Source organism: Parambassis ranga, chromosome 3, assembly GCF_900634625.1.
Source record: "Parambassis ranga chromosome 3, fParRan2.1, whole genome shotgun sequence".
NCBI lineage: Eukaryota > Metazoa > Chordata > Actinopteri > Ambassidae > Parambassis > Parambassis ranga.
This window is the reverse complement of record NC_041024.1, coordinates 16,204,079-16,229,091: the sequence shown is the minus strand read 5'-3', so window position 1 is coordinate 16,229,091 and position 25,013 is coordinate 16,204,079. Positions and strand designations below refer to the sequence as shown.

The window sequence follows — 25,013 nt, the reverse complement described above, 5'->3', positions numbered from 1 at the left end:
CACAGCCTGATTGTTGTCTTTATCAGGTCTCTGTGTCTGCTGCCTGCTGTGCCTGAGAGTAGAAAGTGTTTTCTAAATGAAAGGTAGGACCAATACAATCGCACACACACACACACACACACATGACAGCCATTCAGTCAGTTATAGAGTAATTTCCCTTCCTGTAAGTGTGTGTCAGTAGGATGTTTGTGTCCTAACCAGCTGTGAAATAATGAGCTGCTACGATGTTAAGCCAATCAGTCACACATGGAGATCTTTCAGGTTTGGGCCTGATGCTTTTCTCTTCAACCATTGTAAAAGAAGTTGAGTGTTTATGTTTGATGGTGTTGTGGCTTCATATTTTAAAATTAGGGCAAAATTTGTTTAGTGTGTAAAATCATTACATTAAAAACATTGCATTGATTGATTATGGGGGTAGAGGTCATTGTATTAGTGAAGTCTGCTGTGAAGTGAAGGCTTACCCCTGGGAATAATAAAGTATTTCTAATTCTGATTCTGAATAAGCAGCAGTCAGTGAAGGTTACATGTGCAGGTTGGCACTGTCCTTCAACTGACAGTCCAGGCCTCAAAGAAAATTAGACTTCTCCTCCGGGATTAATGAAGATCCTCAATTAAGAGCACCAGTAAAACACTCATTATGAGAGGCCTGCTGTTTGAACTGATCTCATGGTGTATGGTGGGAAAGTGTGTTTGTTTGTGTGTGTGTCTGTGTGTAGGTCTGTGGGGTAATCATCCAATCATCTGGTTGAGTAAAACTGCACGTCAAATACATCTGTGCAAACAGACACACACATAGCTTTGTGTTGTTAAGTAATTAAGATTTTCTTTCCTCATTCTCAGATTCAGATTCCTCCTTGTGCACACTAATGTTTCTTACTGCCTCAGACGTGATTTATTTTTATGCTTTTCATCTACCAACCTTCGCTTGTACACTCAAATCAAAATCTTAGGACCAAGAAAAAACTAAGGCCTGATTTTTGCTCTGGTGGATCGAAGCCAGGTTGTTAGCTTCAAAATGTAAAAATGGACACAAGAGCAAGAGACAAACAAAAAAACAAACGTAAAGAGGCTGTTCAAACTGCTAGGACCATAGCCCTTTGTTCCATAGCCCTCACGAGCTTGTAAGATATTTAAAATCACTGTCTTAACCAACCTCAGCAGCGATGGCTGCTTGGGATAGGCCTTGCTTATGCACCCTAACAATCCTGCCACATTCAAACACAGAAAGCTTGTTAGCCATCAGGAGGTCTTGACAGTGTGGATGCCTGACAGATAGTGACATGAAAGCCAGATTTCTGTGCAGATTCCTACTTTTAAAGCCTGACATTTTGGTCAGCTGCTGCTCTTTCAGTTTCAATGCAATAAAAATAAATAGCCTGATAGATTTTGTTTGCCTCTTGCTCTGGTTTTGATCCACCAAAGCAAAATTCAAATACTTGTCATTTTTTATTGGTCCTAAGATTTTTATTGTATTTCAAATAAAAGTAACAGGGACACCTTGTGGTCAAAGTCCAGAAGTGCAGTCCGTATTTCTGACCTACACAAAAGAAAAGAAAATTTAATGAATTTAAAAAATTACACAATCATCAGAATTCAACAAGGATAAAATGAATATAGGAACACCAGGGGTGGAAGTAACTGATTACAAATACTCGCCTTACTGTAGTAAACTGCTCTTTGGAGGATGGGATTTTTTCTGGATTCACTATTAAATAGGATAAAAGTCTCTTCATGCCTCTGCCTGGAGGCCTAGACTCTAATTTTCTTAACGCTCTACCATTTAAGCTTGCTATTGACCATATATATAATTCCCAATACCTGGGAATTAATATCACCAGAAATCCCAAACTTCTTTTTTAACATAACTTTATGGAATTCCTAGTCAAACTCAGAGCTATGATAGAAAAATGGAAACTTCTTCCTTTATCATTAATAGGGCGTGTTAATATTATTAAAATGGTTGTGCTGCCAAATTTAGAAATGTATATACCTTTTTCTTATGTCCTCTTTTTTAAGACAGTAGACTCTATCATCATGCCCTTTTTTTGGGCCAATAAGCCACCCCGCATAAGTAAGGCACATCTACAGAAACCCAGAACTGAAGGTGGACTTGTGTCTAAAGTCTATGACTTTTTATCTGTGCTGCTCTACTGTTCACATCCAAACGAAGCCGGATAGACTCTGTGAACTTTGAAAATCAGCTTCTGCTGAAACTGAACAAAAGATTCAGAAAATAATCTTTATGTTGATGTTATGTCCAGATGTGCAGGGCCCCTGCCTAGTTTCTCCTCTTGTTTTGCATTTCTTTGTAAATCAAATTGCTTGATCCATACTTCTGTACAATGGAAATGTTTTCTACATGGATCTTTGATTTGATTCAATTGGTTGTTGATAAATCATTAAATGTCAACGCTTGAAAGTAACTAGTACTCAGTACTTTTTGGGAAGAGTATTTTGTACTTTTACTGAAGTACTTTTTAACATCAGTAGCCTACTTGGATTTGTAATCGAGTATTAGTTCAGCAGTGTAGCTGTAATTGTACTTGAGGACATAGTTTCTGTACTCTTTCCACCACTGGGGAACACATGTAATGGTAATATAAGGTGATTGTTGAAAATGCACAATAACAGCTTGTTATATAGCCTAATAATAATAATAATAGGCTAGATAATGCAGGGCCTCTCACTGCACCATGCACGTGGCAGAGCGCAGAGGCGGATGTGCAATATAACACTGACCTATAAACGCTTTCAGCTGATTACTCCACCCGCACTACCGGAATATCTGCCGGTGAAGACGTGGCGTGGCGGAAAACCCGGACAGAGGAGCACAAAGAGAGGCTGGCTGCGCAGACTCACTGACGCAGTATGCTGCTCCGTTCTTCCACGTGGACCCTCTCATTGACCAAAACACACTCCGGTCTCCGTGGCAGCCGGGGAGGGCGCGCGTACCGCCGCCGTTGCGCAGTGCAGAGCTTGAGCAGATGCGCAAGCTGGGCGGTGCGTGACAGGAGTGTCCCTCGGATATGAAGCTGTAACCTGCCGGAATTAAAGCTTTTTACTGTCCACACGCCGACCGTGCTGACAGGTAGGCTCGTTATCACTCTGAGGGCTTTATCCTGTAGTCACAGCTGCTGCGCTGAGGATCAGTGTGTGTGTGTGTGTGTGTGGTTCAGATCACACACACACATTCACTTCCTAAAAAAATGATTATTACTATGCGACCGTTGTTATTGATGGCAGTATGTTGTGTGTTTGAAAGGCTCTGTGGTCAGTGGTAGACTGTGCTGCAGTGAGTGGATGGAGTCAGCCGAGGGTCATGTGTGTGCAGAGAGCAGCATCTGTGGGGAAGCTGCAGTAATAAAGCGGCTGTATTATTCAGCACACGGTGCACATCTCAGGCGAGCAGTTCAGTCTTAAGAAAATCAACTTAAGTCACAGATCTAATCAGATGTGGACAGATTTACTGACCACAGCTCAGTGTGGATGATCTGTGCTTAAGCTCTAAAGAGATGTGGAGCTTTATCTGTGGCTGCAGCACAGAACCACTGCTGTACAGTGACAGTGGATAACAGGTGTGAGGCAGCATTTGCAACTTTGCAGCAGTTATTTTATTCTAATATTATGTAGCACAAATTCTTTGTGTTGCTACTTGAGTTGATACTCTCTGCATTGGTTTGTATAATATGAGGCTATAACCTGTGCTTTCAGGTGTCTTCATGGAGTCTCACATGGTGACGTGTGTCCTGTCTCTGTCCCTGCTCATACACCTGTGCCCGGCGGCACCAGGGCTACCGGGGACACAGAGGTAACCAGACGTTTCCCTCTCTGTTACACACACCAAGTCACAACTGATTATTTAATGTTGTCACAAGATGCCTTCAATAGTCAGCAAGGGCTGCAAAGTTTCAATGAACACATGCTTCACATAGGGAGTATAAATGAGTTGTCAGCAATAACACCGAAAGAACCAAACTTTAACTTGATCTCTGTTTAAGCTGTTTGAAAAATGACTTAATGAATGATTATGTTTTAAAGACTGTATTTGTTTATTGCACAGAGAGGAATCAGCAGATGTCCATCCTCCTTCTGCAGCACTTCCCAATCCCTTTGGCTCTGGAGAGGAGGAGCGCAGGTGAGTGCTGCTGTGGCTCTGTTTATGTGTAAGTTGTGCTTTCTTTGAAAGAGAATCATTAGCATATGTTCATAAACAGGAAGCTTGTCCTGTGCATTGCTTCTCACATCAACATCAAACTCACAATGGAGTTTAAATCTTTGTGTTTTTACTCTCAGACCATTAGAAAGTTCTTACATATACTATTTTATGAAATCAGAGACATGGCATGCAAAACTCATCCTAGTTTGCCTAACCGGCAGTCTGTCAGTGGCCTGAGCAGCTCCTGTCTGTGGACTTTGGCTGCTCAGTTGTGCTAATGATGTGGCCTGCACTATATACTGATAAGATTATGTGTGCAGTAACACTTTATGATGTAATGACTGTTTTGTTGGAGATCCTCAGACATGTTGCAAATGGTATCTGTTCACCTCGCTGTTGATCTTCTGTGATCGTATGAATTCAGCCATAAAGTACAGGTCCTGTTAGACAAGGAACAAAGTAAGGAACAATCACTGTCATGCCACATAGTACGCTTCTTACAGTGAATATACAGCCTCTGTCAAACAACCGATAAAGATTGTGTACTCTCCTCATATCATACCATGTCTATTGACAGACCAAAAACAAACACAGTGCAGTTTGAGCAATGCTTTGTTAGGTCTGTGACTCCTGATTAAACTTTAGGTGTTTTTCATCCACAGAGCAGCAGAATTATTTAGATCTTGTCTGTAAATGTGAGACATGATAGCCTCCAGCTTTCTAAAACAACTCAGTAAACAAATTCAATGAATAACGTTCCCTTGAACGGAACCTTTTGATGAGCTTGTACCTCCTCCTCCTTTATTGAGTCTCAAAGTGTTTGAAGTACCAAAACCTTTCACCTTCTTCTGGCTGAAAATCACACAGTATCATTACAACAAACAACACTTAAATACATCAGCCTCTTACATCAGCCTCCTACATCAGTGTGATACTGTGTGTCATACTATGTTAATTATGTTAAATTCGGAAAAAATAACACAGCATTGAACATACCTGATGAAGATAATCTTTAGCTCTTGATGTAGAATAGTTATGGTAAAGTGACAGAGCTTGCGGTTTTAAATAAAGAGGATGTCCATAGTTTGCATGCAGTATCAGTCTTTTTCTGTATGGTGGGAACATCTGAACCTTCATTGTACCACAGACTGCTGCAGAGTTACATTCAGTCCAGTCTGAAGGATGGCCAAGGAGGACCAGAGATCACCACCTGGGAACAAGGTAGATAGCACCCCCTACAGTTGTAGTGACTGACAGATGTGTTTGGTGTTTCACACATCACTCTTCTCCTTTATTTCAGAGGTGTTCTTCCTGTTTGGTCTTCATGACTATGATCGCAGTGGATTCTTGGACGGCTTGGAGATGATGAAGCTTCTCTCGGATTACAGCTCCCATCACACACCTGGAACACAGGCCAGTGAGCCGGTGAGCTGGAGTAACTGTGTGTGTCCACACAACCTGGAGACCAGCATATGTGTTGATGAGGTATTTTCCGATTTCAGGTGGTGTCTATGGTAGATTTCTTACTCCACACTCAAGATCAGAACCAGGACGGCCTGCTGGCTCCTTCTGAGCTGCTCTCTCCTCCATTAATTCATAAGAAGGTACACACATTACTATTACACTATTACATTTGAGCTGTATCTAATTCTATTCAATGCTTCATTGTTGTTTACTAAGTAACATCACATCACACCTTCTGTCTCAAAGGACTCAAACAGCAGCAATGCAGCTCAGCAGGACCCGGAGAAGAAGGTGGAGCAGGAGGAGAAGCCAGCAAACACTGTTACTGACCAGGAGAATGCAGGAGCAGTGGAGCAGAGAGAGGAGGAGGCTCAGGAAGAGAGGCACCCTGAAGAGGAAGACCAACCCCAACATGAAGTGAAGATGGAAGAAGATGAAGCCATTAAACAAACAGATGAGCAACAAATCCCAGAAGCCCCAGCAGCACAACACGAGCAGGATCAAAGAGTCCCTGTACATCAGGGGCAGCCTGAGATATAAACACACACACGCACACAAGGAACATCACTTCATCATCCAAGACTCTGCAAAGTGATGATTGAGATGAAAGCACCACCTGAACCTCTTGATCTTCATCAGAAAGGGTTTTTCTCTGGATGTGGTTTCATGTCACTGGAGTGTTACATGTAGACTGCTGATAAAAAGATGTTTTTTATGCAATGATTCCTGGAGCTGTTATGGGACAAATGTCCTGAATTCAAAATGCAATATTATTCATAATAGTAAAAGAGAAGCCATCATTAATAGAGATTAAAATACTTTGTTGCATTATTTATTATACTGCATTGCTTAAACCACTGCAGGCTTTATTTTACTAGCTTTACCTGTGGGTACTGTTGTTTCATGTACACATTGAGAGGCCTCATCATCTCTGTTCGACTCTCATACAGATGTTTTCCAGCTGTTTTATGCATGTTTCTCCTGGACTGTTATTTATTTAAACTGGTATGACTTTGACATTTGACACAGTAGTCAGTTTGCTGAGGAAATCTGGTGTGCCATAAAATGAAACACTCTGCTCCTTACGTTTGCTCCCCTTAACAACATTGTACTAATGTCTTAATATTGAGTAAAGTCAGTACTTCTACCGTAGTCTATATATTTTGTCTATGGATGTAAAAAAATACATCATTATAAAGCAGGTGACAGTCATGGGCCAAGTCAATATTGCATTCTGTTCCTGTTGGCAAACTTGAATATGTTCATTAGTTCATACATGATGAAAGGCTTAATTATTTTAATGTATCTTCTGTTTATTTTTGTTCACATGTTTAATCCTCACAGGTGGAGAATATCATTTCTTTATCACACTTCTTACATTTCCAGTCTGCTCCAATTTGTTTGATTTGATGAATAAAATTTTAAGGAATTGAACAAAATATATTATTACCTTGATTATTTCTGTGAAGTTGCTGCTGCATAGAAGAGACCGGCTGGTTGCTAGGCAACAGGGCAACAACCGGGAAAACATGGCGGAGAGCAGCCACAGTTAGTAGGAGTTAGCTATTTACACGAATTCTTCTATTGAAAGTAAGTTCGTTGATCTCTGCAGCAGCACGCTGGTTAACTGTGCCTCTGATTTTTTTTTGCCAGATGATCTGTCAGAAATCCACAAAAAGATCAAAGCAGCGTTTGAAGTGTTTGACTATCAGGCCAACAACACAGTGGACGTCCGGTGAGAAAACACACATTTTACTGCCAGTTTCTAAGAGTCTGGTCTGTATCACTGGATAATCTGTAATTCATCTGTTATTGAATTAGCCGAAAATCTGTTCAGACAGCGTAGCTAATAGATGGTAGCGCGCCGGTCGGTTACAGATCAATGATGAATGAGCGGCTGCTGTAACCGATCAGGACAAACACATTTGACCTCAGTCAACAATATGACTTCAACCTGTCTTCTAACTATGTTACATTGTGAATGTTTTTTAGGGAGATTGACACCATTATCTACTCACTGGGATGCTTCCCCACTCAGGCAGACATCCACTGCTTCATTGGTCAGGTCAGAAAATCTTCTCCTCATATCAAAACTTTCAAATAAACATATATACAGTCATGGTACAGTACCTGCTTCACTTTTAATTAATCAATGAAAGCAGTCACTATGAAATCTATGGCTATTGTACCTGTCCTGTTTGAGCAGGTGGAAGAGGACCACACAGGATATATCCACCTGGACAGGTTCCTCCCAGCCATGTCCAAAGTGCTGCTGGAGAACAAGTAAGACATATACAATGGCTATGTCACAGTGCACAGGGTCTTGATATTGGGACAAAACGTAATAGTTTCAAGCAGTCATATAAAACACTTATGTTATCATTTGGAATGTTGTCATATCAGTACTAATGTATCTTAGGTTCCCTCCCATCTCTGAGGACGTCCTGCTTCAGGCCTTTGAGGTGAGAATGGCAGCTGTTTCCTCAGGTTTCTTCAGGTCTTTATCAGAGTGTCAGAATAAAGGCACTAACACAGTGTTTCTAGGTTCTGGACAAAGAAAATAAAGGATACCTGGAGCCCGAGGAGCTTACCAAGTATATGACACAGGAAGGTAAAAAACCGTGTTTACTTTCTGTGATTAAGCTCAGTCTGTGTGGAAAATTAGAAAATCACATTCTCCCACATTTGTGCATCTTAATTCCCAAAAATGAAAGCTGCATTGTGTGGTTTCATCTCTAAACCAGGCGAGCCTTTCTCTCAGGAGGAGATGGATGAGATGCTGACAGCACACACTGACCCAGAGAAGAATTGCATCTTCTGTAAAGACTTTATCGACAAGCTGAACCTTGAACCTGATAAGTAGGCAGCACCAGTGTTCAGGACTTGGAGGCTGGCAACATAATGGTCCTAATCTTGCAATTGAATTTATAGCAATGCAGACTTTGGTGCATTACTTAGGTAATCTGGGAAGCAGTGAACATCTGCTTCTGTATTTGAGAGGGGAGAAGCTATGTATTTAAGGAGAGCTTGCTGCTTGAGCCTGGCCTCAAAATAGAGGGAAAGGCAACATGATGGTCTCTTAAAATAGTACAGGCGTCTGACAAGCTCTGCTGCAGCAGACTGACTAGGAATTATACAGCCTTATTTCACATGTTGAAACATACTATACAGTATGCTCTAGATGTAAACTGTGCAGATGATACAAAGCTCTAGTAAATGATAAAATGGGGATTTCAAACTGCAGATCCAAGCCGCCACTGGAAAACTTAAAATAACCATGCGGTACATGTGGCAAACAGGCACCAAAAAAATAAATAAATAAATAAAATACTATCATGAAAATGAGGTGTTGACTGTCTATGTTGTGTCACCAATGGAGGAGAGTAAAAAAATAAAAATAAACAAAAAATAAAGAAAACAGGAATGTGATGTGATGTACAGAAACATTTACTGTACAAAGTGACACCAAATGAAATGTGTTGATTGTTGTCAACAAGCGACCAACAAGCCATATTGTACACATGATTTCTCATGTTCAAAAAATGTCCATATTTGCAGCCATAAGGATTATGAGTGTTCTGAGTAGAAACAGTATTTTTCAATAGAAATAATCAAAAACAGATGCAATGATTGCTTAATCAGTGTAGCCTTTTATCACAGGTGAATATGCTCTGAATAATCAACATGCATGATACAGTCAAACACAGCTTTGGAACATGGATGATATGACTTATCTAGAGCTTAGATAAGAGTTGTGGCAGCAAACACAAGCAGTCCTCTATGTGAGCATGAATGCATGGAATCAATTCACAGTAAAAACATAACCCGTTACTCGTGGCTTCCAATCACTCTTTAAGACAAAGAGATTAAAAACATTTTCATACAGTAATAGAAAAAGTATGTAATAAACAATCCCTTATCACTAAACAACAGTAAAAACAGAATAAGGCTCATTTACGGTCAGCTTAACCAAACATCATGAAATCCGTACAATCTTAAGACAGAAAAGACTTAAAGGGATTCTTTCACCTTTATATTCTTTTTCTCTTGACCTCACACATGTAACAAAACATATGTGTTAAACGGAGGGCTCTGCACTTCGATAATTGTTTTAGCAAGTAAAACCACTTATAGTTGAGGAGGAACAGTGTGAATAGAGAACTGAAGCTGGGCCTGGGCTGGAATGTTTTCACATAGTGAGAAAAAAAGAACTAGTATCCGAGTTACGTTCAGTTGCATCCGTAATTAAACTTTTAATGCAAGTGAATCCAGCACTAAAAAGTTGATCTCCATGTGGAGACTGAGCTTTACTTTAGCCTACTGATCATGTTAATTTAAATATTTTCACAGTTTAAAACAGCAGCATGAGTCTTTGTGTAAAAAGTGACCGGGCACTTGGTTAAATTAATATTGTAGCTGATCATTGAGGGATATCAGGCTTCTACAGCTGCAAATAAGACAGAAAGACAGAAATATTGAAAATACAATTTTTTTGAGTGGTCCACTATTCCACAGATTCATGTGTAAGTAATGCCTAAGGTTCAAGTAAAGAACACAACACCGTGCTAAAAGAGAGAGATTATCTTCCACTGTATCCATATGAGACTGAGATACATGCGAGTTATTTGGTCCATAAGGAGCCATAAACTGAAACAGAATAAGAAGGAGGACCAAGAGGAAATATGATTCAAGAAAGTGTGGTGATGACACAGAGAGTGATGGAAAGGATGAACAAAAAAATGCATGGAGGTAGAGCGGAAAAAATTGACATCAAATCCAGCTACCATCAGTGGTCTCCTTACAATGATTTTTGCATTATTGCACACAGCAACTGAACCACAGAGGAGTGACACGCCTAAACCTATGCTATACACACCTTTCACGTGTACTGACAAGAACAGAACTTTCTGCTGAAAATCTTTCTTTGCCTTTGAAAATGAGGTGAAAGAGGGAAGAGGTGGGACAGTCTTTTATTAAAATCAACTACTCACATTTGCAGCCTGCAACAGGCTGGAGTAATATATTTACTTGTCAAATGCTTTTAAATGTATAGTTCTGCTGCTCAAAAGATTCAGTTATTTCTGAATTGTTTGGATGCATTTACTGCATATGCTTACTCAAAATGAATCATACAGCAGAGGCCAAAAACATAATGACAGGCTTCCATAAAAACAGTCTGAGCTCTGGGTCCGACTATATCCAAACCTCATCCCTCTGTATCTCACTGAAGGTCAAGTTTTGTAAGGCTTTGGGCCGCTGAAGCCACTACAGTCAGATGATGGATTACAGTGTAATTGTAAACATGTTAGGCCTGTTCACCTAAAAGGGACAGCGCAGTTCTGGGTCTGCCTCAGGAAAACACAGTGTCAATTACATTTGCCATTTAATACAAATACCCTCCTAACACATATCCGAATTATAACTGCATAAAGTCTGTTTAGTGCAGACTGATTGATTAAAGCAGGTAATTTAAAGTTTATAGGCTTTAATTATATCCTGATTAAGAGTCAATCAACCACTGTACCCCATCATCTAACTTTTCTGAGTGATAATAGTTTATAGTCCAGTTGGGCCTTAAGCTGCAAAGGTGATACCATTAGCCTGATACCTGATACCTGTGTTTTCCACAATGACAAGAGTGTCTCTCACCTAGGTCAAGTTTCCAGAGTCACACCATTTGCCAACATCTAGTTAGCACTACACATACACCTAATGTTCATTAGATCTGCAGCACCAGGCCAGCAGCTGAAATGTTGTCTCCTCCACCTGCTGTTTGGTAAACCTCAGTGCACACCAGCACTGGTGCCACACAAATCTCATAGTCCTCTTCATCCCAGCAGCTGACAGGCCTGGTCTCCTGCAGAGGGATGCGCTGGCTTCCCTCTTGCCGGCTGACAGAGAAAGAGTCATCCATGATGAGCCTCGCCTTGCTAGGGTCAATGTCATTAGAGCCGCAGACATGGCGATTAGCCGTGAGCGAGGCCTTGGCAGTGGCTGACATGGTGTTCTTCCACTGAGAGCCGTGCGTTACAATCATGGCCTGAAAGGCCAATGTGTGGACATGGAGTCGTGTCAGTGGCTTAACCTTAGCATAAGCACTGTCAGTGTCACCTTCTGAGCTGGCATCCTTATAGCGCTTGTTCAGAATGCGATAAACCTCCCTCATTTGGTCGAGGACAGTAGCTACACGAGGGTTTGGGTCTGACAATACAGTAATGTTCGAACCTTTGAGGAGACTAAGCAGATTTGGAAGTTCCTGTTCATTCATCCCTAAAGAGTCAGCCTGGGAAAGGAGGAAAAGGATGTTATTAACATTTACCTAAACAAATAAAAATCTTAAAAAGTTAAAAAAGCAAAAATCCTAATCCTAAAAAATTAAAACCAAAGAGAGAAAATGTGATGATTTCCTACCCCTATTTCCTAAGGTAGTCTTATTTACAATGTAAAAATTTACAAATTTATCTAGGCACAGTGGTAATCATTCCTGGTGTCGTCTGTCCTATTTCTATTTCCTTCTTGTATAATCATCCTCTCTCATCTAAAAACTTGATTCATTGTTTAATCATACATACGTGGGGTATGACATAGTGAAGCAGGTCTTCCACTATACTCTCTTCTACAAAACTGGCCATCTCAAAATGGATGCCGATCTGTGGCGATGAAGAGGACAGCAGGTCTGCCAGGCGGGACAGGAGAGCATCTCGCTCACCTGGAATAACAGGAAAAGCATGAAGAGCTTTATACAACAACATGTCTGATTGGCTGGTGTAAAAATAAATGTACAGGGGTGTGAATTAAGTGAAAGGGCACAGCATGTAAAACATAAGAGAAGTAAAGATGTCGAAGCAAAGTGCATAAAATTAAAGACAGAGACAGATGAGAAAGATGAAAAGGGCACAGACAAAAGGACTGTCACATCAAGACACAGCTGATATGCTGTACAAACAGTGTGGATCAGGGTGGGACGCTGGTTATGACCTGCTTGTTGTACTGTGTGTCACTAAATCTCAGACAACTTTTGTGTCCTGATACTTTGATTAATTAGCTTATCAAGTTTTATATTAGCAGATATCAGGGTAATAAGACATTTAAGAACTTCAAGTAAAAAACTGACTTTACATTATTTACATGTGATTAAGCAATTTCCCCCTGGGATCAATAAAGTATTTCTGATTCTGATTCTGATTATAGATGGAACAAAATTTTAAATGAGATGTTTGAGGTGAGTTTCAGACAAATGAGTAAAGTTATGGTATGATAGGAATCTTCTTACCTGTCTGGAATGGGAAGTTGTCCATCATTTGCAGTCCTCCCACCACTATTAGATCTGGCTGGAAGTCGTTGAGTTTCTCAGCAAACTCTTCCATGGAGGACAGATATGGGTTGTGGTCATCACTATGGATAATATATCTACAGAACAGCCAAGTCAAGTCAACTTCAAACCCTGCAGAACCTCACATCTATGTATAGTATATATGTATAATCCATTTTAATACATACCTGTTGGCTCTGCGTGAGGTGTAGTGTCCCCAGTTAGCACCAGATGGATACTCCAGGATCAGGTGAATGTCTGGCTCTTCTACTACATTACCTGCCACTGCAAAGATAGTAGTAAATGAGTCAGAAGTAACACAGGAGAATAAAAAAATAAAGAAGAGGAGGGAGTGCAAAAAGAAACACATCAGCTCACAAGTGCAGGAAGGTAGTGATAACAGGTAACAGTGTGTTTCTGTGTGTTTACCTGTAATGTGCTGGGACAGGACATCAGTAAAATCAGGGCTGAAACTCCCCCCCAGCAACACATCACATCCCTCAGTTGCCATGCGACCAGCCATCACTGGAGCATTGCCGCCTACTGACCATCTATTTCCAGGTAAGTCACGGGCCCCCTCAACCAGCTCACTGAAGAGGGTTTCATTTAACATAAAACGCCTGCAGCAAAGACAAGGTAAACACACACACTGTCAAAACAGAGTGCAAAGTAGCTTTATGTAATTTGCAAATCAATTCAAATGTCCACAGTTTACGTAATTTGCACACCTTAAACAGAGGCACTGAAAGTGTGAGCCTTGTTGGCCTACACTGTTTGTAGATATTAGTGACAACTGAAATTACTGTGTAACATGATGTTCAAATCACTTTTGGAAAAGAAAATTGTGATGTATTAAAAGCCAGTGTTGCTCACTTGAACACTCCCAGTAAACATGCAACCAGAAAGGTGAGACAAAAGGTAGCATGCTGTGAATTACAGTTATTTCTAGCACATCTCATCAGTATCTTAGAGTGTTTTCCCTGCCTGAAGCAACAATTATACAATTCATTTTAAAAGGATGTTTTTCTTCTCTTTTTCCTGCTCTTCCTTGCTTTGCACATAGCATTAGCAGTCAGCAATATGAGAGAAGAGAGGGGAGGTGAATCCAACAGGGTTTCAAACTAACCCATTACAGATGAACAGGAGAAATAGGATATGTGTGGCTGTAACTGTGTATGTATGTGTGGGTATGCCCTACAAATAGTTAGTGTGTTTGTGAAAGAGCATGTGAGAGAGTGAGTCAAAAGCATGCTTCCCTGGGAGTGACAAAAGTAAAAAAAAAATACATATTCTTGACTTAACCTTTTACAAACATAGTACTGTCTCTCCCATCCACTTACAATACACCTCATATTAACAGGAAAAGTCAGCTAACCAGTCCAACCACAGCAGTGGTCTATGTGCACATGTGTTTTCACTCTAAATTTAGGGCCTCAAACAACTTTTAAACTGGCTCTTCTTCACATCATCTCACTTACTCTGCAGCAGCTCCCGGTGCAAAGAAGTAAGCAAAGCTCTGGGCCAGCTGCTCAGCATTCTCTAGGTAGTCATGATGCAGGGGCTGGTCTGTGGGAGGGAGGCCTATTTTATTTAGCAAAGACACACCGTCTACTATCAGGTCCACACAACCACCAAAACCTGTGAATGAAGTGATAGAGAGAGACACACACACATACAAAGAGAGCTAGTTACACAACAAACATTAACTCAGCAGCATGTACACAGAATATATTTGGGGTAAACAAAAAGAACATAAAGAGATTAAGATAGCAGGTTTCAAAGAGTAATCCACAAAATGTAGAGCTGCTATGGCATTAGCCTGACCTGGTCTTTTTCATCTGCAGTTGCTTTTCATGCTTTTAGAGGATGTAGATTTCTTATAATTTGCTATAGAGGAAATATGTCTCTTTAGATTTGTTGTCATGCTGTCATCATTACTTTTGTATGTTGATGGTTGTGGTAGAATGTCAACAACAAAGTGTAACAGGCGAGTGTAACTTATTATGCTTCTAATTAGCAGAACATATCAGTTAATTACAGCATAACAAGCTGCAGTGAGGCTGCTTATGGTCTGGGTCAAGAAGATAAAGGTTGAACAGATAAGGTGATTTTTATTGTGTGTATTTATCATTGTCCAAAGGACAAGATATTCGAATCGATCAATACACTACTTTAAAGGTGCCTCAGCTAAAAGTCGCCTATTTTTACTGCAAAGCTTAAACTCTTCTTGTGCTTTCACTATCTATGTGCAGCAGTTAGTTTCAGCACACCACACATTAGCTACAATTTCCAGATGGTTGTATTTAGTGTGAAAACATTGGCGGCCCCATGCATAGACTATCCTGGACTGAGAAGCTCTCAGGCTCTGACAGCCATGATGAGTCTCTGTCCAGCTGGTTCATGGGGATCTCTGCTCAGGACAAACTGTTCTAGATACTGATCTGGACTAGGATTTTGGTGACTGAGCAGATCATGGCCACCTTTTTTAACCTCCTCTGCTCAAACATCAAACACTGCACTGGCTTTTACCTTCCTCCTGGTCTTTTCTTGATAGTTGCAGACAAACCAGTAATAGCGTAATGTTTGTACGGGTTACATTACTGTTAGCTCATTAAATGTGCCTTTCTCCGAGTTCTCTGATCATCTTTAATAGCCCATTCAACCCTGTCGTGTTAGTTGTATCAACATTAGCCAAGTTACAGTTTACAGTACAGCAATTAACTTTTATTTTTTCTATTTTGATAGCAAATAGGGTGATAAATTGAGTTAATATGATTAATAGAAAATCCGCAGTTGCTTCTTAGTTCATTGCCAGTTATTTCAGGTGTTACTGGTTGCAAACCTAATCAAATATTTATCCAGAATCTCAACAAACTTCCAAAATTATTTAGCGTAGCTAGCTAATATTAGCTGGCTCACGCCACTTGCACGTACCCACAGCCACTTTGGGTCTGGCGACGTCATTTATCCCGACTTTCTGTTCAGCCCGGAGCAGAGAGGTCAGGACGGCGTCCAGCCGGTCATCCAGCACGGCATTCTGGGGAGCCCGGAACCAGAATGCCAACAGAACCACAAATACGGACACCACGGACCCACATTTCATCCACGAAGCACTGCCTCCCCCTTCCATCGCTCGCTCCCGTTGGCTACGGTGGCTCACACTGTAATGAACCAGCACCTTCCGGGTGCTATAGACCAGTGACGAGAGAGGCGCTGTGCTGGGTGGACGTTTGTTTTGGTAATAGGAGTGTCCCGGCGGAGCCTCCACTGGGTGTCATGTCAAAGAATAGCTTCCAGGATGGCAGCTATAGATTTACACCCACCGCCAGCTCCACTTATGTGTAATCCAGTACTTTTGAAGTGTTTTTGCAATTGTACACATTATTGGTATCATGCTCGGGCGGAAACCGGTGTGAAAAAACGAACATCCCGTCTATCAGAGGAGGGGTTTGTCTTGTTTGTTTTTGGCAAGTTGCAACTCCCGGGGCAGGAAAATGGAGCCAATGCGGAAGTGGCTGAAAACGCAATGTGGTGTCATTTGTCAAATATTTTCGCATCGTGGTGGTCAATTTAAAAATAATTCAATGAATAAAACGATTTGAAACCTCAAAGATCGGTAAATGAGTGGGCGTGGTTGGCATTGTCATTTCTGCTTTAATGTTACACTGGAGAATAACAACCGTGCATTTCTTAATATAACAGGATTTTATACATATGCATTCACTTCTTTGTCATCACTACAATCATCAGGAAGATCCCTGCATACTGTTATTGAGACAAAGCTCTGCTGTTTGTATAGTGGTTCTGCTCTTCTTAAACGTTGATCATAAAAAATATGTTTTATTTTTTAACTACTACAAATTATAAATGAAAATGAGCAAAACCGCTATGTAAATAAACTTATTAACTTATTGGAATCTACTGATATTAATATAAAGGCTAATAATATATACAGCTATACCACTTCGTTTTTAATATAAAAAGTATAATTCTCACTTATCTCCATGTAAATTAATTCGCATTTAAATATAATATATACGTTCCAATATGTGTCGCACACCATGGTGATAGAACGATGTGTCCCTATAAATAAACACACACACACTAAGTTTTTTTTGTATTTGTATTTCTGCTTTTTTTTCCTCAGATAAACGGAGAGAAGACAGACTTTACTAAAAGATAAGTTCATATTTACAGTACATTCTGTATTTTATTAGCAGTTATACACTGATGTGTTATGTTCACCTCACTGAGAACTCTCATTTTCTGTCATCCAGCAGGGCTGCAAAAGAATTTATTTCTGTAATATTTACCCTGATCAATAAATCTTATTTTTCTACATTTCGATATAGTTAATAACTCGCCTTCTTTATCTTCCTTTAGGTAGAAGAGAGGAAGAAGCACACACAACCCTTCTACCGGTGCTCTATGGAGAGCATCCTGACCTACTGCATCACTGGTCACCAGCTGCAGTGGCTGCAGAGGGTCATAAACACGGCCCAGAAGATGCCTTTTTTTTAATAAATTTGTTTTCAGCAAAAGTTAGAAAGTGTGTTAGCTCAGTTATATGATGATGGTAGATATAGTAGAATAGCAGTTTACCATCTAATTATCATTTTTATTGTCTGATGATTAGTTTCTTAAAGATGCTTCTCTCCTCCAAGCAGCTTCATCAGTTCTGATGATTGTCTCCCTTGTGTGGTATTGAATGTAATAATTTTAAGCAGACACCCACAAGAGCACAAGAGCCATCATGAATGATGCCTGATTTACATTTATGTTGCTCCATAATGAGGGAAGATGTCATGAATTCAGCAATAACAACATTCTGGAAACTAAAGTTTTATTTAAAACCTGTATGTGTCAACTCTGATCAGCACAAACGGAAACAAACAAAATTTTTCATTTAAAAAAAAAAACAAACACTTTAAAACACTAAGAGGCACCAGTTACAGAACATCCTGGCATGAAAGAGTAGCATTCATAGACATAAAATTGGCAGCATTATGAAACACGATGATTAAAATTTAGACACAGATAGGCAGTCTGAGAATTGATTTTGCTCACATTCTGTGTTTTCTAAAAATAGCCCACAGTTTCCACCAGTGCAACAAAAAAAAATCTAACTATAAAATAAACTTCATGTACATGTCTCCTTATGTGTAACCCCATGTGAAAGATCAAGGCCCTTTAACAGCCAACTCAACAATAACCAACAGTAACCAAAGCACCTAAATGTTGTGAGTTTGCAGTACCATCAGTGGGCTTCAACTACTTGTACTAAAAATTAAAAAAAAGACTAAAAGCAGCTGGTCTGTGGCAGGCAAGTGGAGTCTGCTGCCCTCTAGTGATGGTGTAATGATGCTGCAACAGAAAGAAAGGAGGTTAAGCCACAAGCTCACTAACTTTTCCTCTTAGAATTGTAAGAGAAGCTGGTGGAATTCAGGCTAGTACAGCTTGTAATATATATGCCATAAAATCTGGTTTGAGTTTAGGAAGGTTGCAACATGTGCACTGTAGACAAACGGCAAAAAGCCACAGCAAGCTTCTTTTGGCCGATCTCCATATACATGCTGGTTTGTCATCTTACCTTCGGTTTTATTTGGGAATTCCTGCCACAATCTCAGACTCAATACCACAGTGATCGGACCCACGCAGGAATTTAAAGTATCCTGAAGATTAGACACAGAAATCCATTAGTACAAACCAAGCAAGAGAAACATATGCAGTTGCAGTGTGAAACCATAAATATCACTATATACAGTGCAGCATGTAAAAATAATACGTTTTTCCACCCTGTCAAATATGATCCTATCTGAGAAAAATGTAGGTCCAACAATGTGGTCACTTGAGGATACAATTAGTCCAGCGATTCCAACAGGAGGGCTACACTGAAGAATGATAAAATTGATCTCGGCTCACCATTATCACCCCAGTCAGTATTCCAGGAGTTGGCACAGAGCCAGTACTGAACACCATCCTCCTCTCCCCAGCCAAGGATCTTGATGGCATGTCCACCCACAGCAGACCCCGACACATGCTGATACACACCTGAATATGAGCAGATAAAAAAAAAAAAAGGCAAGAAACATTTTACACAATTTCTGAACCAAACATGCAGTTAGAGTGTACAACTGTGATCGGATGTGAAATGTCCTGTTGGTTCTTACCAGACTTGTACATTACAAAGTCCTCATACACAGTGAATGCTCCCTCAACAGGGCCATTCTTGTATATCTCATACTGAATCTGCTCCACATCCGACAGCACGCTGTAAGATGTTTTTCCTGCAAAACACTTTACGTTAGCATGCTGCACTGCATGTTTAAATTCAAACATTCAGCTTTAAACCAGAACACACACACGAGACTTAATATTTATTCCGTCTTAACACACAAGCATGCATGTGTGCACTATGTTCTACAACAAAGAGAATATTCCCACCATGTACTATGGTACAAATGCTCATTTTGTTTTCATATAACAGCAACTTTAAGTGCAAAAAAACAGAAGATCTCTTTTTCAAAACTCTTTTCAAACTTTGTACTCATTTCTAGTACCGTGAAGACTTCTAAAGTAACTTGCTTTAAATCCTTGTTTCTGATGCTCTTACCAAAGTGCTTGTCCTCCTTGTAGGAAGGTGTGTATCCAGAGTCACACCTGTAGACACAGTCGGGTGTATTGCCGCCCTCTCCTGTGCAGGGAGGTCTGCTGCCATTCACATGGTGCTCACATGGGGGGATGGTGTATGGCCGGCAACCTGTAGACACAAAGATTACAATGTCATAATTTTAAACACACTCACATACACACATGCTCGGGTCGCACAGACACAACTCACCAATGTGGGAGTTATAGAGACCTCCAGTAACCAGTCCCTCTTTAGTCCAGAAGTCCCAGGCAGCTGATGGATAGCCACCGTTACATCTGAAATGCCAGACAAAAAACAAGAATGTTTTGACAGCAACAAACACTGTGCACCCATCATACAACTACACCTGTACACCTGACCTTTTATCCATCTTACACTGAAGGCAGGTATTGACTGAAATTACCCTTAATGATACAGATTTAATTCTGCATACTGAGCTCTAGATTATCATCTACATACAATGCTAATATCGCTCAGGCAATTCTGGACACAAGAGAGAAGTGAAATGTTTCCTTACCCCATACCACAGCTTTCACAGCAGGTCAGCAGATCCTCAGAGGAGATCTCCACGCTGACTTTAGCATTGCTGTGGATACATACACGGTCAGAGATGGCCTCTGCAGCACCAAAGGCCTGGAGGAACAACAACAATGGTGTTAAACTTGGGAAACCATTTACAAGTGAAATTATTCTCCACAGTAGCTTTACAATAAGATGGACTAAAATACTTGATAAGCCGACAGCTGAAGAAGGAGGGCACATAACCTACAGACTGCACTAACACATATCCTAGCTACATGTGGTCACATTTCTTCAGCAGTGAGTTTTAAAACCTCACCCAGCAGGACCCACAGGATCCCTGGTCTCTGATCTCCTTCAGGGTGGGACAGTTGGGCCACTGCTCCCTGGCGTCAAACTCTTTTGGAAGCTTCAGGTCTCCAGCATATTGAACCCTACAGAGGAAAACAGAGTCACCGTTTAGTGTGCGTCACTGCTGTACAACTTGGTAGACTTGTTTCTCATTTACATTGAATCAGTGCACTCACTGACTGATGTAAACACACTGAAATACTACTGAGCTGGTGTTACACAATCAAACAATGATTGAAACTCACATGACTGGCAGTTTGGGTCCTTTCAGCATTGTACCACACAGTTTCCTTACATAACTGTAGTCAACATTGTGGAAGTTGTGACCAGCCTGTGGAACAGGGAGATATTTACTCAAACTGCCTTTATTCACTGACGGACATCTGAGGTAAGGAGGAAAAATAAACTTACCTTCCAGGTAGTATTCATCTTATTGATGAAGTTGACCATCTCACTCGACAGTGGTGGCAGGTGGGGTCTGGCCAGGCTTGCTGTCAAACTGGCAGCCAAGAGCAGGAAGGCTGCACTCCACATTTTCCCTGAAAGACGAGGAAGTTAATGTGATACTCGCAGTAAGCAACACACCTATAAGACATATAGTAATTTAATTCAATCAGATTCTAGCAAAGAAAGCTGCAGTGCTGACTGCAATTACCTCACATTGAAAAAAAAGGTGTAGGTCAGCATAAAATGACACAAGCAGTGCTGCTCCTGAACACTGAACACATTCCTGAAGCTACCAGACCAATACAAAATGGTCACAGCTGATTTGACATAGTCACATTGGTTGAAGCTTTAAGTGGAACATGAAGCATACACGCATGGCAGAGAAAAAACACTTATCCTCAGTCATGCAACTCAAGAGTGGCCTAAAGTATTCCAGACCACATCAGCATGGTTGAATCAGCAGAGATTCAGATACATGGTAAAGAAATTAATTTTAAACTACTAAAGATATTGTGAATTGTACACCAACATTCAGTTGGTCATGCAGCTGAAAGTGCAGCCAGGTTTCAAATGTGGGAAATTTTCTGACTACTACTCTGACTTTTAATAGGGACAAAATGAAGGAAGCAATATGCAACTAGAGGAATAGTGTGTGCTAAGGATAAACAGGAAGTGGAGCAAAATCAATGCCTGTGCAGACACTGTGCTTCTTCACTGACTGGAATGAAGCAAACTGCAGCTAAACCTACCAAACCTGCTTTCACCCACAACTTAATGGCAATAATTTTGCTGATAAACACATTAAAAGGCTTATTTAACACCTAAATAGTCACGTAGACCCTTTTCTGTTGAGAACACTCAGGCTTGTTAGGGACCTGTAAAAACAACATCTGCACACCTGTGTAGACTTGTTGTGTTTCTACAACAGGTTGGTTTGAAAGGTTTCATATCACATGAGTGAGACGGGTGGAATAACCCCAGCAAAAGTACACACAGGGAAGTAGGAACCTCTGTGTGTGTGCTGAACAATTATAGCCAGAGCTTTCAACAACCCACATACCATGCAAGCTACAATGAGGTTAAAAGTTAAAACGACAAATACAATAAAATGGAGGTAAGAAAAAAAAGACATGGAGGATTTGTTTGTTCAGGTTTTAAAGAACTAATGATATGAATGTGATTTAAGGAAGTGAGCCATACCGACTGACATTTACTGATGACATACCACATCATTTATCACAGAGAAAGGTAGACCCTGGTTACATTAACATGCCGAGTCATAGTGGAGGACTCTGAGGTTTTCTACTCTCACACAAAAGCAGCCCTGGCTGTTCAGTTGATGACTGTTCGTTTCCAATGAGAGCAGATAAAAGATCTGAACTGACATGTTAATGGGCAGTGGCCACAATTTCCACAGAGTAAAAGAAACAAGTGGGCTCAAAGCCACAGAAAGCTCCTCTAACAGGGTTCAGCTCCAGTCAGACCGTTTTATACAGCTGCTTCTTCTTCATGCCTGCATGTATGACAACAAGTTAAACTGTGAATCTGTATGTTTTCACACTGGCTGATGGACTCATTTCCTCTTTCTTTGTTAGTGTTCTGCTGACAGGAAGAGATCACGCAATATTTACACACTTAATGTTTACTGGAAATAAGTATGTCTTTGAAATTAAACGACACATTACACCAAACTGAAACGATTTGTTTGCTCCCTCCTCCGCTCTGACCCGCTAATGACTCACAGACATGTTTACATCAAAGTCTGGACTCCTTTTCTTTTGTCCAGAGCGATCACAAACACGCTTTCACTTTCCATTTCTCTGACCAGATCCAGGGTTATATTTCATAATCAGGTTTCACGGCGTGTTGCTGAAATGCTACCAGGTTTATCTGGTTATCTGTTCGAGTAACGACACGCGTGTTCTTGGACAAATTAGCTCCACCTGCGTCAATGAGGATAAAACCGAGTCAGGAGGCCAGAAGCCAAAAACACACGGAGACTAAAAATAAAAATACTCTATGACCCGATCTTGCGTCTAACAAGTTAAAGTCAGTCTGAGATATTTACTGACACTCAAACGAGGTGCCCGGACAAGTTTAAGCTAGCAGTAGCTCACCGTGTAAACAAACGGTAAAAGATAGGACTGAGCAGTGAATTACCTGTAGTTTGTCCGCTGCTAGTGTTAACTTGGTCAGTATGTCAGCTCCAGATGCCCCCTGCTACCGTCAGTCTGTGAATAATGTGGCTGTAGGGAGTGGAAAGCAGCCCCCTATTTATCCGTGGAAGCACGTGAATGCAGTCACATGAACGCAGCTCATGTGACCTGATGACTCCGAGACGGCGGCTCGCTCCGCCTCTCCTAACCTCTGAAGTGGCTTGTGTGGTCAGTAATGATACTGTAAAACTCTCACTCTGAACCTGGATCTACATGACTAGACGCATTTTTTTAAAAAAGACGAAGGTTTGGGGCAGAGGACACACAGGATCTGCAGTACTTCAGTCTGACCGCTAGGGGGAGCTGACCGCCGTCCTTAACAACAACAACAACAAAATTAAATATGATACCCATGGATTGATCATATGTGTCACTGAGCATAAACAAGTCGATGACCAGTGTGTGGAAAATGTTTGGCAAATCTTGAATGTTCTCACATGAAGTCTATGCTTCACATACATTTGAAATAGTCACAGCCTTTTGGGTACAGTGCTGTTAGTGACCCTGAGTCTTGGAAAAGCATCTTGTGATTTGTAGCTGATAGTGACGCAGCATTGTTTCAGGCAGCCTGTTCTGACCACAGGGAACTTGCTGATTGGCTGTTTTCTCTTCCCTTTTTATACATCTATCATCTGACTTTCAAAATGATGAGATGGGGACAATACTGTAGGCACAATGCACCAACGTTGTTTTAGGAAACAAGCTGCAAAGGAGCAGATCCTCTTTTCAAAGTGAAATGTAACCGACCACAATTTTCTGATTCAACCAGAATAAACAGGAAGTGCAGCAAAATCAATACCAGTGCAGACGCTGTGCTTCTTCACAGCGTTGTTAGGCACCTGTAAAAAGAAAAAAAAACATCTGCACACCTGTGTAGACTTGTTGTGTTTCTACAACAGGTTGATTTGAAAGGCTGGTTTAACATCACATGAGTGAGACGGATGGATTAATCCCAGCAAAAGTACACACAGGGAAGTAGAAACCTGTGTGTGTGCTGAACAATTATAACCAGAGCTTTCAACAACCCACATACCATGCAAGCTACAGAGTTAACACATGGCACATGAATTATAGTTTAATGAAGGACCAAATTTTCAAAAATTAGAAATAACATCTGTGTAAAACAGTTTCGCCTGCAGCTGCTCCAGACCTGACCTGTGTGTTAATATGAAGACCTGAGCTGATCAATACAACAAAACAGAGCACTTTGATCATGGTTTATGACTTTATTTTGCCACGTTAATAGCACATTTACTGAGTCACTAAAATCAGCCACAGTTGCTCCGTGGAAATCCTTGCAGAGATGATGAGGTGACGCATGTTCATTATGAATGAAGGCCGTCCATTTGTCAAACTGAAAGTCAACACTTGCCCACACGTTTCTTAACCGTCAATGTGATCAAATATAAAACAGTAAAAAATACAAAATGAATGAAATTATTAACACAAGTCAATTTTGTCACATTAGGTACACAAAGCGTAGCGTACTGTGTTGTTATATAAAGCGATACATATACGTGAGGCAAGCTGTCTACAGGGCAAAGCACTGATTCATGGAGACTAGGCCAAGGCTGTGCTGCAGTCTAAAGCATGTGAGTGGGTACATTTTGCATCAGTGCACTAAGATACATTTCATTAGCTCACTTATTGCTGAGGCATACACATACATTCTAGCATGTGTGTTAATGTGCATGAGTAGCTAAAGTAAGTGCTTTCTTTTTCCATGCCTGCCTGCTTCAATGATTAACATGCAGTGATAATGGATATCAGTGTGACACAGTTTGATAAAGCAGCTGTAAGCATGTTTTTTTCTGTACTTTGTTCCATAATGTGTTACCCATGGTTGCTTCCATTCCTTAACATTGCACAAGCATCAATATGCTCAGACATCACAGT

At 40.7% G+C, this 25,013-nt stretch overlaps 4 protein-coding genes across 4 annotated transcripts; 2 read left to right on the top strand and 2 right to left on the bottom strand.

Moving 5' to 3' along the window:
• The first annotated feature begins 2,825 nt into the window (after nt 1-2,825).
• Nucleotides 2,826-7,004, top strand: cgref1 (cell growth regulator with EF-hand domain 1). The gene is made up of 7 exons (XM_028402183.1): nt 2,826-3,088; nt 3,712-3,808; nt 4,061-4,135; nt 5,304-5,377; nt 5,457-5,581; nt 5,659-5,760; nt 5,867-7,004. Exons 2-7 carry the CDS (start codon nt 3,720-3,722, stop codon nt 6,158-6,160), a joined length of 759 nt encoding a protein of 252 aa, XP_028257984.1. The 5' UTR covers nt 2,826-3,088; nt 3,712-3,719; the 3' UTR covers nt 6,161-7,004.
• A 140-nt stretch (nt 7,005-7,144) lies between these two features.
• On the top strand, nt 7,145-8,646 carry drc8 (dynein regulatory complex subunit 8). Its single transcript, XM_028402383.1, has 7 exons — nt 7,145-7,168; nt 7,274-7,355; nt 7,613-7,685; nt 7,827-7,903; nt 8,040-8,082; nt 8,165-8,231; nt 8,365-8,646. Exons 1-7 carry the CDS (start codon nt 7,150-7,152, stop codon nt 8,481-8,483), a joined length of 480 nt encoding a protein of 159 aa, XP_028258184.1. The 5' UTR covers nt 7,145-7,149; the 3' UTR covers nt 8,484-8,646.
• Nucleotides 8,647-9,250: 604 nt separating this feature from the next.
• On the bottom strand, nt 9,251-16,103 carry adpgk2 (ADP-dependent glucokinase 2). The gene is made up of 7 exons (XM_028402561.1): nt 15,867-16,103; nt 14,411-14,570; nt 13,362-13,552; nt 13,121-13,217; nt 12,894-13,030; nt 12,193-12,329; nt 9,251-11,903 (listed from the first exon to the last, which is right to left on the bottom strand). The coding sequence occupies exons 1-7, from the start codon at nt 16,060-16,062 to the stop codon at nt 11,340-11,342; spliced, it is 1,482 nt and encodes a 493-aa protein (XP_028258362.1). The 5' UTR covers nt 16,063-16,103; the 3' UTR covers nt 9,251-11,339.
• Nucleotides 16,104-17,754: 1,651 nt separating this feature from the next.
• Nucleotides 17,755-23,213, bottom strand: ctsba (cathepsin Ba). Its single transcript, XM_028401763.1, has 11 exons — nt 23,062-23,213; nt 20,866-20,993; nt 20,700-20,785; nt 20,423-20,537; nt 20,102-20,217; nt 19,774-19,859; nt 19,546-19,692; nt 19,103-19,219; nt 18,855-18,983; nt 18,523-18,604; nt 17,755-18,296 (listed from the first exon to the last, which is right to left on the bottom strand). Exons 2-10 carry the CDS (start codon nt 20,986-20,988, stop codon nt 18,531-18,533), a joined length of 993 nt encoding a protein of 330 aa, XP_028257564.1. The 5' UTR covers nt 20,989-20,993; nt 23,062-23,213; the 3' UTR covers nt 17,755-18,296; nt 18,523-18,530.
• Between the last annotated feature and the right edge of the window lie 1,800 nt (nt 23,214-25,013).

What these genes read in the sequence shown, in the direction of transcription:
- cgref1 (XM_028402183.1), top strand. Translation starts at nt 3,720, where the DNA reads ATGGAGTCTCACATGGTGACGTGTGTCCTGTCTCTGTCCCTGCTCATA. An exon ending in GGGCTACCGGGGACACAGAG is followed by an intron (nt 3,809 to 4,060) that starts GTAACCAGACGT and finishes TTTATTGCACAG; the next exon opens with AGAGGAATCAGCAGATGTCC. An exon ending in GATCACCACCTGGGAACAAG is followed by an intron (nt 5,378 to 5,456) that starts GTAGATAGCACC and finishes CCTTTATTTCAG; the next exon opens with AGGTGTTCTTCCTGTTTGGT.
- ctsba (XM_028401763.1), bottom strand. Translation starts at nt 20,988, where the DNA reads ATGTGGAGTGCAGCCTTCCTGCTCTTGGCTGCCAGTTTGACAGCAAGC. An exon ending in CAAGGAGGACAAGCACTTTG is followed by an intron (nt 19,220 to 19,545) that starts GTAAGAGCATCA and finishes AGTGTTTTGCAG; the next exon opens with GAAAAACATCTTACAGCGTG. An exon ending in TACTGACTGGGGTGATAATG is followed by an intron (nt 18,605 to 18,854) that starts GTGAGCCGAGAT and finishes TCTAATCTTCAG; the next exon opens with GATACTTTAAATTCCTGCGT.
- adpgk2 (XM_028402561.1), bottom strand. Translation starts at nt 16,062, where the DNA reads ATGGAAGGGGGAGGCAGTGCTTCGTGGATGAAATGTGGGTCCGTGGTG. An exon ending in CCTGTCCCAGCACATTACAG is followed by an intron (nt 13,218 to 13,361) that starts GTAAACACACAG and finishes CTATCTTTGCAG; the next exon opens with TGGCAGGTAATGTAGTAGAA. An exon ending in ACCTCACGCAGAGCCAACAG is followed by an intron (nt 13,031 to 13,120) that starts GTATGTATTAAA and finishes GCTGTTCTGTAG; the next exon opens with ATATATTATCCATAGTGATG.
- drc8 (XM_028402383.1), top strand. An exon ending in TCCACTGCTTCATTGGTCAG is followed by an intron (nt 7,686 to 7,826) that starts GTCAGAAAATCT and finishes CTGTTTGAGCAG; the next exon opens with GTGGAAGAGGACCACACAGG. An exon ending in CAAGTATATGACACAGGAAG is followed by an intron (nt 8,232 to 8,364) that starts GTAAAAAACCGT and finishes TCTCTAAACCAG; the next exon opens with GCGAGCCTTTCTCTCAGGAG.